The following is a 16,944-nucleotide window of genomic DNA, read 5'->3' on the forward strand; positions in this document are numbered from 1 at the left end:
ATCGTGATCAAAATAAACAAAATAGTACATAACCCCCCCCCCCGTTTATCACCCCCTTAGTTAGGCCAACATAACGAAATAAAGAAAATATTTTTTTTTTCAGTTTTCCATTAGGGTTAGGGTTAGGGCTAGGGCTAGGGCTAGGGCTAGGGTTAGGGTTGGGTTAGGGTTGGGTTAGGGTTAGGGTTAGGGCTCGGGTTAGGGATAGGGTTAGAATTAGGCTTAGGGCGAACTAGGATTAGGGTTAGGATTAGGGTTGGGATTAAGGTTAGGATTAGGGTTAGGGGTGTATTGGGGTTAGGGTTGGAGCAAGAATTGAGGGGTTTCCACGATTTACCAACTTTGGGGGTCTAAAAATTGGGTCTAAAAAATTACTTTTGTGGAAATAAAAAAGACTTTTTATTTTCACGGCCCTACGTTATAAACTTCTGTGAAGCACTTGAAGGTTGAAAGTGCTCACCACACATCTAGATAAGTTCCTTAGGGGGTCTAATTTCCAAAATGGGGTCACTTGTGGGGGGTTTCCACTGTTTAGGCCCATCAGGGGCTCTGTAAACGCAACATGACGCCCGCAGACCATTCCATCAAAGTCTGCATATGGGGTATCGGCGTACTCAGGACAAATCGCACAACAACTGTGGGGGTATGATTTCTCCTGTTACCCTTGTAAAAATAAAAATTTTGGGGCGAAAAGATCATTTTTGTGGAAAAAATGGATTTATTTTCATGGCTCTACGTTATAAACTTCTGTGAAGCACTTGAAGGTTCAAAGTGCTCACCACACATCTAGATAAGTTCCTTAATGGGTCTAGTTTCCAAAATGGGGTCACTTTTTGGAGGTTTTCACTGTTTAGGCACATTAAGAGCTCTCCGAACGCAACATGGCATCCGATCTCAATTCCTGCCAATTCTGCGTTGAAAAAGTCAAACGGCGCTCCATCCCTTGCGAGCTCTGGCGTGTGCTGAAAAAGTGGTTTACCCCCACATATGGGGTATCGGCGTATTCAGGAGAAATTGTACAATTTTGTGGTTGATTTTCTCTTTTAACACTTGTGAAAATAAAAAAAATTGAAGTAAATTTTTTGCAAAAAAAAGTTAACTGTTAATTTTTTCCTTCCACATTGCTTTAGTTCCTGTGAAGCACTTAAAGGGTTAATATGCTTCTTGAATGTGGTTTTGAGCACCTTGAGGGGTCTAGTTTTTAGAATGGTGCCACTTTTGGGTATTTTCTGTCATGTACACCCCTCAAAATGACTTTAAATATGATGTGGTCCCTAAAAAAAATGGTTTTGTAAATTTTGTTGTAAAAATGAGAAATCGCTGGTCAACTTTTAACCCTTATAACTTCCTAACAAAAAAAATGTTGCTTCCAAAATTGTGGTGATGTAAAGTAGACATGTGGGAAATGTTATTTATTAAGAAATTTTTGTGACACATCTCTCTGATTTAAGGGCATAAAAATTTAAAGTTTTAAAATTGCAAAATTTTCAAAATTTTCGCCATATTTCTGTTTTTTTCATAAATAAACACAAGACTTATCGAAGAAATTTTACCACTAACATGAAGTACAATATGTCACGAAAAAACATTCTCAGAATCAGCGGGATCCATTAAAGCGTTCCAGAATTATAACCTCATAAAGGGACAGTGGTCAGAATTGTAAAAATTTGCCTGGTCATTAAGCTGCAAACTGGCTCTGTCGCTAAGGGGCTAAACAAGGAATTATTTATATAATCTCATTCACTACCAACGTTTTCATTTTACCTTTTATGTAATTAGAGTAGTACAACAGAAGTGAAATTCCGAGAACATTTCTGTATATTTCTCTGTACTTACTTCCGCCATAGCATGTAGGAAGCCTTGGTCAATTCCCAAGCTGTGCCAGCTCACGTCAGCCACCTGATGGGAGGCTATACCAAAAAGAAAGGCCACCAGTTTCTGAGCTTCCTATATCACAGTGAAGAGCAAAAATGTGGAATTACCCAACAAGTGGCCTATGGGCACACCACACGGAAGATATGGTGTCATGTCAGAACGAAGAAATTATGGTCCTTGAGGAAACTTCAGCTGACATGTGAAGAACAGTGATATCGTTGAGTAATACCTCATTCCAGGGTAGTGGATATGTTCTCCTTATGTAATTAACACTAGTCTCCAAAAATGGTGTCCAATGAGAGTCTTCTGACACATCATGATATTTCCCTAAAGATAGCACAGAGACCATTTAGTTTATGCATTTTAACATATGTAATACTAAAAAATTAATTCAATCCCTTTGGTGCAGTAATGTTGTTTTTTTTATCTTTATATATGTATCTATATATATAAAATTGAATGTGTGTGTGTGTGTGTATTACCAACCAATCATGAAGCATCTTTCATTTCACCAAAGCTGTTTAAAAGAAGCTGAGCTGTGATTGGTTGCTATGAGCAACAGTTTTCTCACACCACAACACCACCTCAACAGACACTGACATGGTGGGAGAAATCTAGCATACTCGGGAACATAATCTCCCAGCCATTGTCTGCCCCCCAGAAAGGAGCAGAGAGCACATGACAGAAATGAATCCTCCACTCCCGTGCCCATATGCCCATCACACATCCTCCATCCCATAGGCACATCTTCCCTCTTAAAGGGATTTCCGGTATGGAAGTTAGGGCAAATTCCTCAGCGCTCTGATTCTGACCCCAGGCTTCTATTAAAGGGATCATTGGTATGGAAGTTAGGGCAATTCCACTAAGCACTCTCGTTCTCACCCCAGGCCCCTCTTAAAGGGATCCCGGGTAAGGAATTGAGGGCAAATCTACTGCGCTTTGGTACTGACTCCAGGCATCTCTTAAAGGGATCTCCGGTATGGAAGTCAGGGCAAATCCCTCAGCTCTCTGATTCTGACCCCAGGCCTCTCTTAAAGGGATCATTGTATGGAAGTCAGGGCAAATCCCCATCCAGCGCTTTGGTTCTGAAGCCAGGCCTCTCTTAAAGGGATCCCCGGTATGGAAGTTAGGGCAAATCCACTCAGCGTCCTGGTTCTGACCCCAGGCTCTCTTAAAGGGATCCCCGGTATGGAAGTTGGGGCAATTGCCTTCAAATGCTCTGGTACTGACCCCAGGTCTCTATTAAAGGGATCATTGGTATGGAAGTCAGGGCAAATCCATCCAGCGCTTTAGTTTTGACCTCAGGCCTCTCTTAAAGGGATTCCCGGTATGGAAGATAGGACCGCTCCACTCAGCGCTGTGGTTCTGACCCCAGTGCCTCTTAAAGGGATCATTGGTATGGAAGTTAGGGCAATTCCACTCAGCGCTCTGGTTCTGACCCCAGGCCCCTCTTAAAGGGATCCCCAGTATCGAAGTGAGGGCAAATCCTCTCTGCACTTTGGTACTGACCCCAGGCCTCTCAACGGGATCTCCGGTATGGAAGTTAGGGTAAATCCCTCAGCGCTCTGATTCTCGCCCCAGGCTTCTATTAAAGGGATCCCCGTTATGGAAGTTAGGACGGTTCGACTCAGCACTCTGGTTCTGACCCCAGGCTAATGGGATGATGTGGGATATTAAGGAATAGTAATCCAGTGGCTCTGGCTGATGGGATGATGTGGGATATAAGGGGTAGTAGTCTGATGGTTCTGGCTGACGGGATGATGTGGGATATTAGGGGTAGTAGTCCGGTGGCTCTGACGGGATGATGTGGGATATTAGGGGTAGTAGTCCGGCGGCTGTGATGGGATGATGTGGGATATTAGTGGTAGTAGTCTGGTCGCTCTGGCTGAAGGGATGATGTGGGATATTCAGGGTAGTAGTCCGGTGGCTCTGGCTGACGGGACGATGTGGGATATTAGGGGTAGTAGTCCGGTAGCTCTGGCTGATGGGATGATGTGGGATATTATAGTGATTGTGGCTATGTGGAGTGGGAGGGGCTATACACTCATCTTTATATATATATATATATATATATATATATATAATCATTATAATTTGTTATAACTAACCGTAGTTAGTTACTATGCCCGGACGCCGGGCTCTTCAGCTAGTATATTATAGAAAAACTCTGGAATTCTTCAAAGTATCCCAGTGTTTCTGTGAATTTTTATTTTGGAAACACATTGTTCTTTATGGTAGTGGTGAACTACAGTCAATATTTTTTGTGTTTATTTGTGAAAATATCATCATTTTGGCAAAAATTGTTGAAAATGTTGCAATTTTCAAACTTTTAATTTTTATATCCTTAAACGAATTAGTCATGCTGTGCAAAATAATTAATGAATAACATTTCCCATATGTCTGCTTTACATATGTATATTTTTCAAACAGCATTTTATTTTGTCAGGATGTTAGAAGGGTTAAAAGTTTTGTAGCAATTTCACATTGTTTTAATATGCAATTTGCTTCTTCAGACAGGAAGAGAATGTAAGAGTTCAAGTCCTCTTTCTCTCTGAAGAGGCAATTTGCATATTAAATTTCCCAGAAGAGTATTGCAGAGCAAATAAGCCTCCTTACTTTGGCATTCCAGGAGGCTTATTTTCAGTCTCTCGATGTACAAAACTGATAGAGACATACCCCAAGTGCCTTGCAGCTGTAATTCCAACAAAAGGTGGCGCAACAAAGTATTAAGTTAAAGGGGCCGAATAATATTGCACGCCCCACTTTTCAGTTTTTGAATTTCCACAAAAATTTAAAATGACCAATATATTTTGTTCAACTTCACAATTGTGTCCCACTTGTTGTTGATTCTTCACCAGAAATTTACATTTGGTATCTTTATGTTTGAAGCATGATATGTGGGAAAAGGTTGAAAAGTTCCAGAGGGCCGAATACTTTCGCAAGGCACTGTGTATGTGTATATATATATATATATATATATATATATATATATATATATATATATAATATCAGTGGTCCACATATATACCTATTCCAGGCAAAAAATCTCATAGACCGTGGTCAATGGGCCAGCTTGTATACTGTATATAGATCCATATAAACACCCATGGGATTTCATATAAGGGTATTGCACTTGTTGAACCTGGAGGTGCTTCACAGATGTTTTTAAAATGTGGATTTGAAAACGAAAATGATCTTTTTTCTGCTAAAATGTTGTTTTAGCCCCAAATTTGTAATTTTCACAATTTGTTACTGATTTTCTCCCGAATGCGATGATAACCCATATGTGGACCAAAAATGATTTTGGGGCAAATGACAGGGCTCTATTTGCTTTTTGGAGCATAAATTTGTCTGGAATAGATTGTGAATGCCATGTTACATTTGCAGGGCCCCTGACAGAGCAAAACATAAAAAAAATAACACAAGTGACCTCGTTTTGGAAACTAGACCCCTCAAGGAATTCATCTACTAGGCAGTGAAATACACATACACTTTACAAGTATGTACATGTAAGGGGGTGAAGGATGATGTTCCCTTTTACTTTTCCTTCCTTATCAAGTTCTGACATTGAATATATGACGGTATTGTATATATGTTATTATATTATGGTACTGCTACTCTTATAGTGTATTACCACTGTCTAATCAATTGGTTCTGCTACATCACTTGGTGTATTACCATTATTGTTAAAATGAATATTGTTTTACATTACATGAGTATAGGATGTGTAATATGTGGGATTGTCCATTATATGGGGGGCATCCTTGTGCACACAATTTACAGTTAGTGGACAGAGTAAGCACAGGGTTAATTTTGGAGAAGGGGCTGCTGCTTGATAAGTCAGGGGGTAGTTTCTAGAATAGGTCAGAGGGCCAGAGGCTCCCGAAGGGTCCACATGGCCAAAAAGCCCAGGACTCAGCAGCAGTCTCGCAACGTTACAAGTGAGAAGCCCAGCCTTCCTCCGCCCCAGCACAGCACAGCAATGGGCTAGTACAGCAGAATGAGGCAACTTATTGCTTGGGCACACACATTTAGGACCAGGGCAAAATGGTCAGGGGAACCCACAGAAGCAGTGAGTACAGATGGAGAAGAAGCAAGGCCATTACAGAGAGCAGTAGATCAGATCAGGACTCATCCTCAGTGGCTACTGACTCCGGCATCTAATGATCTTGTGTCTGGGGCAAAACAGACCGAGGGATGCTTAGCTGTGGCAGAGCTGAACAGAGAGGAAACTGAGAAACCATCAGGGATGGTCCGATCTTGGCTCGTGCAGAGTAACCGAGGAAACAGTTCAGGGAAAGAGAAGGAACCTCGTTATGTGAAGCCTGTTGGAAATGCAGTGAAGTCTTTGGAAATGCTGTGTAATGAACCAAGTAAAGATGTCTTTGTTGAAGTTATGATGGACTGTGTCTCAGTTGATGTGAATTTTCCTGGAAACGGTCTCCCACTGCATATGGAGGACCCTGAAGGAGTTGAATCCGGAGACAAAGGTATGCTGACTAGCGAGCATGATTTTTCTGTGAGGAGAGGTCAGGACACCAGAGCCCGGTGTCCTTGGCTACTACTACTGTCCTGGACCTCCCTTACATGCACACAAGGGTGCCCAGCTGAAAAAGCGCTCAGAAAACACTCAAAAAGAATGAGCATATGGATTTCTGTGAAAAACAAAATTCTGTGCATATGATGCTCTTTTGAGCATCTCGGCTTCAGGTTTCCAAAGATGCTAAGCAGTTAAAAGAAGTGACGTTACCATTCTTCAGGCATTTTCCGCTCTATACTTTACAATAAAGATGACTGGGAAGACTAAAAAGACACCCGGGTGTCTTTTGAGATATTGCCAGTGTGTCACGTGTCCCGTCCTAAGTGACACGGCCAGCAGGCCGATAACTAATACAACAGGACGTGGCACGTGTAATTGTCCTATGTGACGCGGCCCGCAGGCCAGTAACTAATACAATAAGACAAAGGGAATAGGGAAAACCTGGGTAACAATAACAATGGTGGCCCTGCGATAGGGAACGGAGAAGTGGAGACCTCCTGCACTCCCCTGAGTCAGTGTCTCTACACTCCTAACGTACCCTAGGCCGATTCCGCACCGGGCGCCGATCAGGATACCTAATATCCCTAGCTCGCCCTGCACCTAAACCCTCGCTAGGGAATTGGTCGGTGTGGAAACTAATCCCACCACTGCACTAAACACACATAAGGAAAAGTGACAAAACAGGGGAACACCACTTAGCTTTGCTCTGCTGCTTACGCTCCCAGCAACAGAGCCCACCACCTGCATGCATCTTCTCCACCGAGTCCAACATATGGGTGTACTGTCTAGAAATGGATCTTCTCAGCACCATAGTGCAGCCTTGGAGCAAACAGAGTCCACACCTGCGTGCAGCTGTCCCGAAACAGAGTCCAGCAAATGAGTCCAGCTTTTCTGCCAAAGAGTCCAACATTTTGAGTCCAGCTTTCCGCAACCGAGTCCAGCATTCTGAGTGCAGCTCTACACCATAGCTGCCACTCCACCAAGCAATGCCAGCCCTCCTTGCAGACACCATAGCTGACACTCCACCAATCCATGCCAGCCCTCCTTGCAGACACCATAGCTGCTACTCCAGCACTCTGACTGGGCTGCCCGTGACTCTCCTTCAGCTCCATTCTTTACCCAGGCTTGCTTGCAAATGAGAAACTATCACCAACCGTGATTAACACACCTGATACTCTTTTATAGAGCAATCACACGTGTTACATAATTGCGTGCACAAACTAAGAGTAACCAGAGTGCAATGACCCTAATGGCCACCGGGGGGGAAAACTAACTGAAATCACCACAGTGCAATGACCCTAATGGCCACCGGGGGCAAAACCACCTTTGGCACACAGCCAAAGGAAAAAAAAAGGTTACTTTGTGCATTTAATCTGTCAGATCCAACCTGGATCGTGACACAGTGTTTCAGATTCAAAAACATCTAGTAGTTTCTTCATTGTTGAATGGAGTTTAAAAAAAAAAGTCCAGAAAATGATAATAAAAAAATGCCCTCAAAATGATAAAAAATGCCAGACGTAACAAATGTCGCAAAAGTGCTCAGGAAACGACCAGAAAAATGCCAAAGCTACGTTCCCACAATGACCTTTGCTGTTACACCATTTCAGCAACCAATAAGTAAAACAGGTTCCTTGAATTTTTTTTAAATAAGCAGCTTCAAAAACTCGCCAAAAGCTAATTGTGGGAACGTAGCCTTAAAAAATACATTTCAGGATTACAAAACAGAGAAAAGCAGCATATCCTGAAGCATCTTCCTCTTCAAAAACTCAGCGTTTTAGGCCAGCCTGAAAAAAACATTATGTGCACATACACTGAGATGGAATTGGAAAACCAAGTGGGAGAGTGAACATTTTTCGATTTCTAAAGTTCACCCTCATATTATACCCCTCTGGGTGCATCTCTTTTCTCTATATGTTTGATAGTGCCCTAAGTGTATTGATGACAACCAAGTGCGTAAACACCGTTGTCACTGAGGGCCTGATTGTGACCAGATCCGTGCAAATGGGGGCCCGTGTGGGTGAGTGGTCCACTGGCGCCAGCAGAAACTTCAACTAGTTGTGCAGCCAGCAGCGGAGGTTGGCATGCACATGACAGGTAGCACATGGCTGTGATGCTCGGTCGGAGAGCCTATGTAGCTTGCACCTGTTCACACCCCTGTTTTCAGTTTGGAAGTGACGGTCAGTCTTTAATATTTATACACAAGCTCCCTGACCAAGCACTTCACCCATCAGCCTATGGTGGTTTTAATCACAGCAAGATTCTACCTACCCATTGTAGCTATTAACCACTATCTGTGGACGGGGAGTACTCACTTGGTCGGTCATTGAGGCATACGCTGGGACACTCAGGATTAAAACAAAAGTCCATTTCGTTTATTAATACACAGCATAAACCGAATCTCAGGTACTTGGTAACATGCAGCACCCAGTGCACCGTCCAGCAACCATTCAGCTCTACAGTACCCACGGTCCTCGCTGAGCCCTGGTGTGCATAACACAAATAAGAGTCCTTTAACTGTCCGTGACGACACAGGTTCCCAAACACCTCTTATCCTCAGAGGCATCCTCTCCGGAGGTATACCACAGACCTCCTCTCTCTGGCTCAGCCTAGCCAGCACTGACTGTGCACAAACACACAGACTCCATCTTGGGTCTTCAGACACATCCCCTTGGGTGGGGTATGTAGGTGACTGAACTCATCTATCTCTCCAAGTCACCTGGAAGCCTTCCCAATGTATAGCAAAACCCTCAGCAGTAGATCTTGTTAGGAGTCAGGTTCCTGCGTCTGCTCTGCAGGAATCCAGATCCTTACATTCTGCTGTCTCTTGCTCTTTATCTACCGCAGAGATTGCCTTGCAGCAAATCTCTCCAGGGGCTAAGTCCTTCTGTCCTCCTACTGAGCATGCTCATGAGACGGTTTCCCATTGGAGATCGGGAGTCATGTGCTCAGGTCCTGCTCCAGATCTCATTGGTCCATCTCAGAGATCTGGAAGCTTCCGGAAGGTCCCGGCTGCTATAAAAAGCACGCATGGCCGTTCCGCCATGCGCTAGTATAGACTATACTGCTATGTGTGAATGGTGACGGATGTATGATTCTGGTGACTGACTTATTATGAAACCCCTTCCCTCTGATATTACGCATGTGGTTAGGGAAATAGTTCAGTAGTCTACGCCAGTCTGTGGCAAGCCTTAGGCCACTGTGCACACCGCTCCTCTGCGCTAGCGTCCGACGTAGCACCTGCTTTGTCGTCCAGCGGCAGTGTACTGCGCCTCACTGCAGTTGCAGCCCTTCTTGGCGTTCTCAGTAGCGACGCCGCACACACGGTAGGTCTAGACAGACGCAGCCCCTCTGTCTTAGTTCCTGCTCCTGTGACCTTATACCATGTGTGCATTTACCTGAGGCCTGTGACTCTAACAGGCTCAGCCTTTTGTATGTTTTTGTTGTGGCGTCTCTGTGTGTGAACAGAGCCCGCTTTGTGCACTTCGGGTGAAGTTGAACCCGTGCGCATTATATCGCCATATTGCTCGTCTGCCATTATTCAGCAGCAGTTGTAACACCTACTGCACGGTGGACCCCGAGCGGTGAACGCACTTTATTATTATTTTTGTTAAGTGCGTTCCGCCTTTCCTAACAGATCTGCTGAGCAAAACAAGCCCAGGCTTCCACCACAGGGCCACCCACCTCTGTGATACATACCGCCCATTAACCACATGGTCACACACCAAATTACACCATATAACTGTGGGCTAGCAGACCAGGTGAGGAATCATATTTGGTTAGGTTCCCAACAAAGAGGATCACGTTGTTGGTGGCTGTTGGGCACACATAAATTGGTCAATTTATGCGTAAAGTATCTACATTTTAACCAATTTTCTAAAGCACTAGTAGCAACAAACTTGGCACTCAGAAAGTTTATAGATTTGTGAAACTTTATTGGCAATCCACAATATAAAGTTTCGGTCTGTTTAGACCTTCATCACAACTGATTGCCGTCTGAGAAAGACTTGAGATGAATGGAAACTGCACTGTCAGAGCGCGATCCATGTCGCTGCAGTTCTGATGAAGGTCTAAACAGACCAAAACGTAATATTGTGGATTCCCAATAAAGTTTCACACTTCTATAAACATTGAGTGCCAAATTTGTTGCTGCTTTTGTACTACGGGTTGGAACCCTACTTAGGCACCTGAATCACTCACCAGAAGTGACGTATATTCTTTCTCTACTATTTTCTAGAGCAGCAATGCAATTTCATATATTCCATGTTTGCATGCTATAGCATTACAGAGTGCAACTTTATTTGTTAGTTATACAGTAGTTGTTCAAAATAATAGCAGTCCAATCAGGGGTGAACCTAGCCTCTCTGCTGCCTGAGGCGAACAGCAAAATGAGGCCCCCCCCGCACACAAACTAAATTTTCATATCTATCCTGTAAAACTGAGTACAATAGTGGACATTTTGATTTAGATAAATAGAAAAAAAAGGTGTCCAAACACAAGGATGTCAGCGCCATCACACGCACTTGCAAGAACAACACAGAAGTATCCAGAACAAGGGTCATGGAATGGCAATGGTAGGCCTGGCACAGGACTGGGACAAAAAAGCAGCTCTGCCACACAAATCCCACCAGCCCACAAACTATAACACTCCTCACCCCGATCAGTGAATTTTTGCTATACTTTGTCATCCCCTCATCACTCTCTTTAAGGAGTTATTTGAAGAGCCACATGTGAATGGCACCACAGTGCGTATGATTGACCACAGCTCCATTTATATGGTGCTCTTCAAAGCTACGTTTCCTAGGATCATGGGGGTCCCAGCGGTCAGATCCACAAAAAACAGAAAGTCATCCCCTATCCCCACATAATGCTCCATACAGTATTTTGTGCCCCATATATTACTGCATACAGTATAATGGGCACCATATATTACTTCATACAGTATAATGGACCCCATATATTACTTCATACAGCATAATGGGCACCATATATTACTGGCTGGCCCACTTTATGGGGGTGCTCAGGGCATATGATTATACAACAGTAAACAGTATGAGAGGATCAATGTGACCAGTGCCACCTAGTTTCCTACCCCTCTTATTCTACTGGTACTATGGGCACACTGACTGGTACTGAGGAAAAGAAAGAAACAACAGAGAGAAAAAAGAAAACAGAGAAAGAAAGAAAGAACGGAGAAAGAAAGAAAGCACGGAGAGAGAAAGAAAGAGGGGAAAGAAAGAAAGAAAGAAAGAAGGAAAGAAACAGAGAGAGAGAGAAAGAAAAAAGAAAGATTAGAGAGATAAAGAAACAGAGACAAAGAAAGATTCTATAAAGATACTATAGCAGCCCGGCTCCCACTGTAGTGCCCACCTGAGCCTCCCGATGCAGGACATATCATGATCCGCTCACATGGCCGGCATCCCCGAGTCCAAGGCGATCCTGCTGTCCGCGCTGTTGGAAGAGGACACGGTGATGGATCTGAAGCATTCCCTGAAGTGCCTCCATGGTACCGTCACAATCTCCTCCCGAAATTACCTAATTTCCGGTCAGTTTCTAGCATGTCACTTGCGGTGGAACGTCACGTGCGAATGTTAAAGTGCTCCTCGGGGCTCCGTCATGTATTCCTGTGTCCGCGGGAAAAGTAAGCTCCCAGCTGGAGCAGTGGGGCAGAATCTCTCTCAAAATCGGGACTGTCCCGCTGGGAGGTATGAATGCTTCCTACCATACACCTTGTACATGAATGGCTCCGCACACATCATGCACACACAGTTCCACTTTTTATGCTTTGTACACACACGGCTCCACTCTGTACACCTCGCACACACATGGCTCCACTCCGCACACCTCGCACACACATGGCTCCACTCCGCAATCCTCGTACACATGCGGCTCTGCTCTGTAAACCTTGTAAACACGTGGCCACGCTCCATAAATCTTGTACACAAATGGCTCCGCTCCGTAAACCTTGTACACATGCGGCTTTGCTTCATACACCTTGTACACACGCAGTTCCACTCCGTACACCTTGCATACATGCGGCTCCGCTCCATACACATGCGGCTCCGCTCCGTACACACACGGCTCCATACACCTCATACACGTGCAGCTCTGCTCCGTACACCTTGTACACGTGCATCTCTGCTCTGTGCACCTCGTACACGTGCGGCTCCACTCTGTACACCTCATACACGTGCGGCTCCGCTCCGTACACCTTGCACACACGCGGCTCCGCTCCGTACACCTCACACACTTGCGGCTCTGCTCCGTATACCTTGTACACACACACGGCTCTGCTCCGTACACACACACAGCTCCTCTCAGTACACCTCATACACACGCGACTCTGCTCCTTACACCTCGTACACATGCTGCTCCACTCCATACACCTCGCACACACACAGCTCCGCTCCGTACACCTCACACACTTGCGGCTCTGCTCCGTACACCTCATACACACACACTGCTCTGCTCTGTACACCTCGCACATGAGCGGCTCTGCTCTGTACACCTTGTAAACCCCCCCTTGACCCCACACATAAACTTCCCTCATCCAGCACGATGACAACAAGCACAGACAGCAGAGTCCTGCATAAACCAAGGGCTGATGCGCACAGGACCTGTGATGAGGTCACAGGAGGGGAGGAGTCAGGGGTCACATGATCAGGGGGCCCTGACTCCTTCCCTCCTGTGACCTCATCAATTACAAGCCTCTTGCACGACCGCAGCACCAGCATGCAGAGGCTACATTGTAGGTGCTGCGGGTAGAGGAGCGCATAATGCCGCCCCCTGCTGCCTGCCGCTTGAGCAGCTGGCTCAACGCACCTCATTATAGCTGTGCCCCTGAGTCCAATATGACTTACCAGATTAATCACTGCTTCTGGTATAAATTATATTACCACGTGTGAAACAATTTACCAGTTGGTGCAGTAGATTCTAAGAAAACCACCAGACTCCGCATTCATGATCTGCATGTTTTTGAGTTGGTGTATTACAATAATTAATTGAAAGGGTTGTGTTCAATATAATAGCAATGTGTTCAGTTAGTGAGGTCAATAATTCTGTGAAGAGACATATTGTGACAATATTTCTGGTATGTCCTGATGAAGTGGTCACCTGAACCCTGAAACACGTAGAATAAACCACGCTGAAACCTCTACAGCGCAGCGCGGGAATGATCCTTCCTTCCTACCTAAGCATATACATGTTGTTTAATAATTTGCTCAAAGATCTTTCCTAGTATAGAAGTTAGACTCACCGGCCTATAGTTGCCTGGGTCCACCTTCTTCCCCTTTTTGAAGATAGGAACAACATTTGCTCTTCTCCAGTCTTCTGGGACTTCTCCTGTTCTCCAAGAATATTCAAAGATTATGGAGAGGGGTTCAAAAATTTCTTCTGCTATCTCCTTCAGTACTCTGGGGTGTAATTCATCTGGACCTGGAGACTTGAATTCATTTAGGTTAGCTAAGTGTTTCCTCACTATATTTCTGTTTATAGATATCCTGGATTCTTCTATTCCCTTAATAGGACAGTGGAGAACAGTTGATGTTACATTTCCTTTCTGAGAGAAAACAAATGCAAAATAGGAATTTAAAAGTTCGGCCTTCTCAACATCCTGTCTTACCATTTCATCATTTTCAACCTGTAAAAATCCTATAGCATCTTTGACTTTTCTTTTACTTTTGACATATCCCCAAAATTCTTTATTATTGCTTTTGACGTCTCTTGCAAGCCTCAATTCATTGTCAGCTTTAGTAATCTGATTTGTGCCCTGCAGGTTCTGCAGACAGCATTATATTCTTCTTTAGATATGCCTCCCTCTTTCCATTTTATAAACATTTCTTTCTTCCTTTTTAGCATGTGCATAAGTTCTGTGTTCATCCATCCTGGTTTCCTTAAATGCTTCCTATTCTTCCCTCTTTTCGGAATTGTTAACAATTGTGCTTTGAGAATTTCATTCTTCAAGATTTCCCATCCTTCCTGGACATTTTTGTCCTTAAGGATGTCCAGTCATTGGATCCCTCCAATTCTCTTTAAGGATCATGGACCAGTTTACATACAGTATATTAAAATTCTTGAAGAGATCATGTTGTCTTACGCTGAAGAGAATATGCCCTTGAAATGGGTGCTTCAACAAGGCAACGACCCTAAACACACCAGTAAACGAGCAAAATCTTGGTTCCAGTTCAACACAATTTGGGTTATGGAGTGGCCAGCCCAATTCCTGAAACTTAATTGGATAGAATACTTGTGGGGTGACATTAAAAATGTAATTTCTAAGGCAAAGTCAACAAATGGCAATAAAATTGTGGGATGTAGTCCTAGTATCCTGGGCTGTAATAACAGTTGATTGGTGCCAGAAATTGGTTGTCTTAATGCAACATAGAGGTGAAGCAGTTGTAAAACATTGTGGTTATACAACTAAATAGAGTTGAGCGAAACGGGTCGAAAAATTTCAAAAGTCGCCGACTTTTGGCAAAGTCGGGTTTCATGAAACGAAACCCGACCCTAGGATGAGGTCGGCCACGAGGTCGGCGACTTACGCGCCAAAGTCGCGTTTCAAAAGTTTGTTTTGCGCTCTTTTTCAGCCAATCAGGATCCACGGACACTGTGGGCAACATGATGACATAGGCAGGGGTCACCACCATCTTTCAGAAGGGCATGCAAGTGATTGGCTTGCTTTGGTGGGCGTCACAGGGGTTATAAAAGGGCGTGCACCCCGACCGCCATCTTACTTCTGCCGATCTTAGCATAGGGAGAGGTTGCTGCTGCTGATTCTGTAGGGAGAGCGTTAGGCAGGGAAGAAGAAAAAAAAACTGATTCTGCTGCTAGCGATTTTGCCTGTACAACACACCAGTCACTGTGTGTGCAGTGCAAGGGGAGGCTATATTGTGGTGGATCAGCGGTGTTGGTTGTCAGGCTGCCTTCTAAGGCTTCCTGACAGCTGCATTGCTGTTTACCCACTGCTCTGCAAACTGCTTTTTTTAAAAGCAATCACAATTTTTTTTTTTGTCCTGCTGAGGTACTGAGCGTGCATTTTTTCACACCATACAGCGGTGTACGCTCCTCACACAGTACCGTGTAACGGCTGTTATCACAGCCACAGTGAAGCTATCTGTGTGTTACTCTGTGAGAATAAGTCGAGGACATGTTCCGTTCTTACAGACCTGCACCTACTAGTTTTGTCTAGCTTTCAAACAGTTAAATATATTTGCTGTTTGATCACATTCAAAACTATAGAGAGACAGCGTGTGTCAGTCCGTATACTTAAAAAACACGGAGCTTGACAATTTTACGTACACCGGACAGCCGTGTACGTGCACGCTCCTCTCAGTACCGTGTAACGGCTGTTATCACGGCCACAGTGAAGCTGTGTGTCACTGTGGAAGGATAAGTGGAGGACTTGTTCCGTTCTTACAGACCTACACTCTAGGGAGATTCCTATTCTGCCCAATTTTACATACACCTTGTAGTTTGTGATACACTAGCCAATTTCTGCCTGTGACATAGCGCTCTGATATTCAGTGGGCCTCACACAATCCAAAAGTGTCCAGTGTCCACAAGTGTGTGCAGAAATTCAAAATCTCTGTGATCCTGTAGTCACTTTTTTCACACCTGTGCCATCGAGCCTGTGACATAGCGCTCTGATATTCAGTGGGCCTCACACAATCCAAAAGTGTCCAGTGTCCACTAGTGTGTGCAGAAATTCAAAATCTCCCTTATCCTGTAGTCACTTTTTTCACACCTGTGCCATCGAGCCTGTGACATAGCACTCTGATATTCAGTGGGCCTCACACAATCCAAAAGTGTCCAGTGTCCACTAGTGTGTGCAGAAATTCAAAATCTCCCTTATCCTGTAGTCACTTTTTTCACACCTGTGCCATCGAGCCTGTGACATAGCGCTCTGATATTCAGTGGGCCTCACACAATCCAAAAGTGTCCAGTGTCCACTAGTGTTTGCAGAAATTCAAAATCTCCCTTATCCTGTAGTCACTTTTTTCACACCTGTGCCATCGAGCCTGTGACATAGCGCTCTGATATTCAGTGGGCCTCACACAATCCAAATCCAAAAGTGTCCAGTGTCCACTAGTGTGTGCAGAAATTCAAAATCTCTGTGATCCTGTAGTCACTTTTTTCACACCTGTGCCATCGAGCCTGTGACATAGCGCTCTGATATTCAGTGGGCCTCACACAATCCAAAAGTGTCCAGTGTCCACTAGTGTGTGCAGAAATTCAAAATCTCCCTTATCCTGTAGTCACTTTTTTCACACCTGTGCCATCGAGCCTGTGACATAGCGCTCTGATATTCAGTGGGCCTCACACAATCCAAAAGTGTCCAGTGTCCACTAGTGTGTGCAGAAATTCAAAATCTCCCTTATCCTGTAGTCACTTTTTTCACACCTGTGCCATCGAGCCTGTGACATAGCGCTCTGATATTCAGTGGGCCTCACACAATCCAAAAGTGTCCAGTGTCCACAAGTGTCTGCAGAAATTCAAAATCTCTCCTGTCCTATAGACACCTTGTACCTTGTTTT

At 44.4% G+C, this 16,944-nt stretch overlaps 1 protein-coding gene across 5 annotated transcripts in view; it reads right to left on the minus strand.

Annotated features, from left to right (window-relative positions):
- Positions 1-16,944, minus strand: part of GPLD1 (glycosylphosphatidylinositol specific phospholipase D1) — a 128,585-nt gene that overhangs the window by 86,771 nt on the left and 24,870 nt on the right. For all 5 annotated transcript variants that reach the window (XR_012230061.1, XM_073566125.1, XM_073566128.1 and 2 more), the window contains exons 4-5: positions 2,105-2,202; positions 1,837-1,947 (exon numbers count right to left, since the gene is read on the minus strand). Coding sequence is in view for 4 of the 5 variants with exons in the window: in XM_073566125.1 (XP_073422226.1) it covers positions 1,837-1,947; positions 2,105-2,202 (209 nt within the window). In the remaining variant the exon portion in view is untranslated. The remainder of the gene's footprint in view (positions 1-1,836; positions 1,948-2,104; positions 2,203-16,944) is intronic.

The sequence above is a fragment of the Dendrobates tinctorius genome, unplaced genomic scaffold (assembly GCF_039654945.1).
Source record: "Dendrobates tinctorius isolate UK_male_01 unplaced genomic scaffold, ASM3965494v1 ptg000004l, whole genome shotgun sequence".
NCBI lineage: Eukaryota > Metazoa > Chordata > Amphibia > Anura > Dendrobatidae > Dendrobates > Dendrobates tinctorius.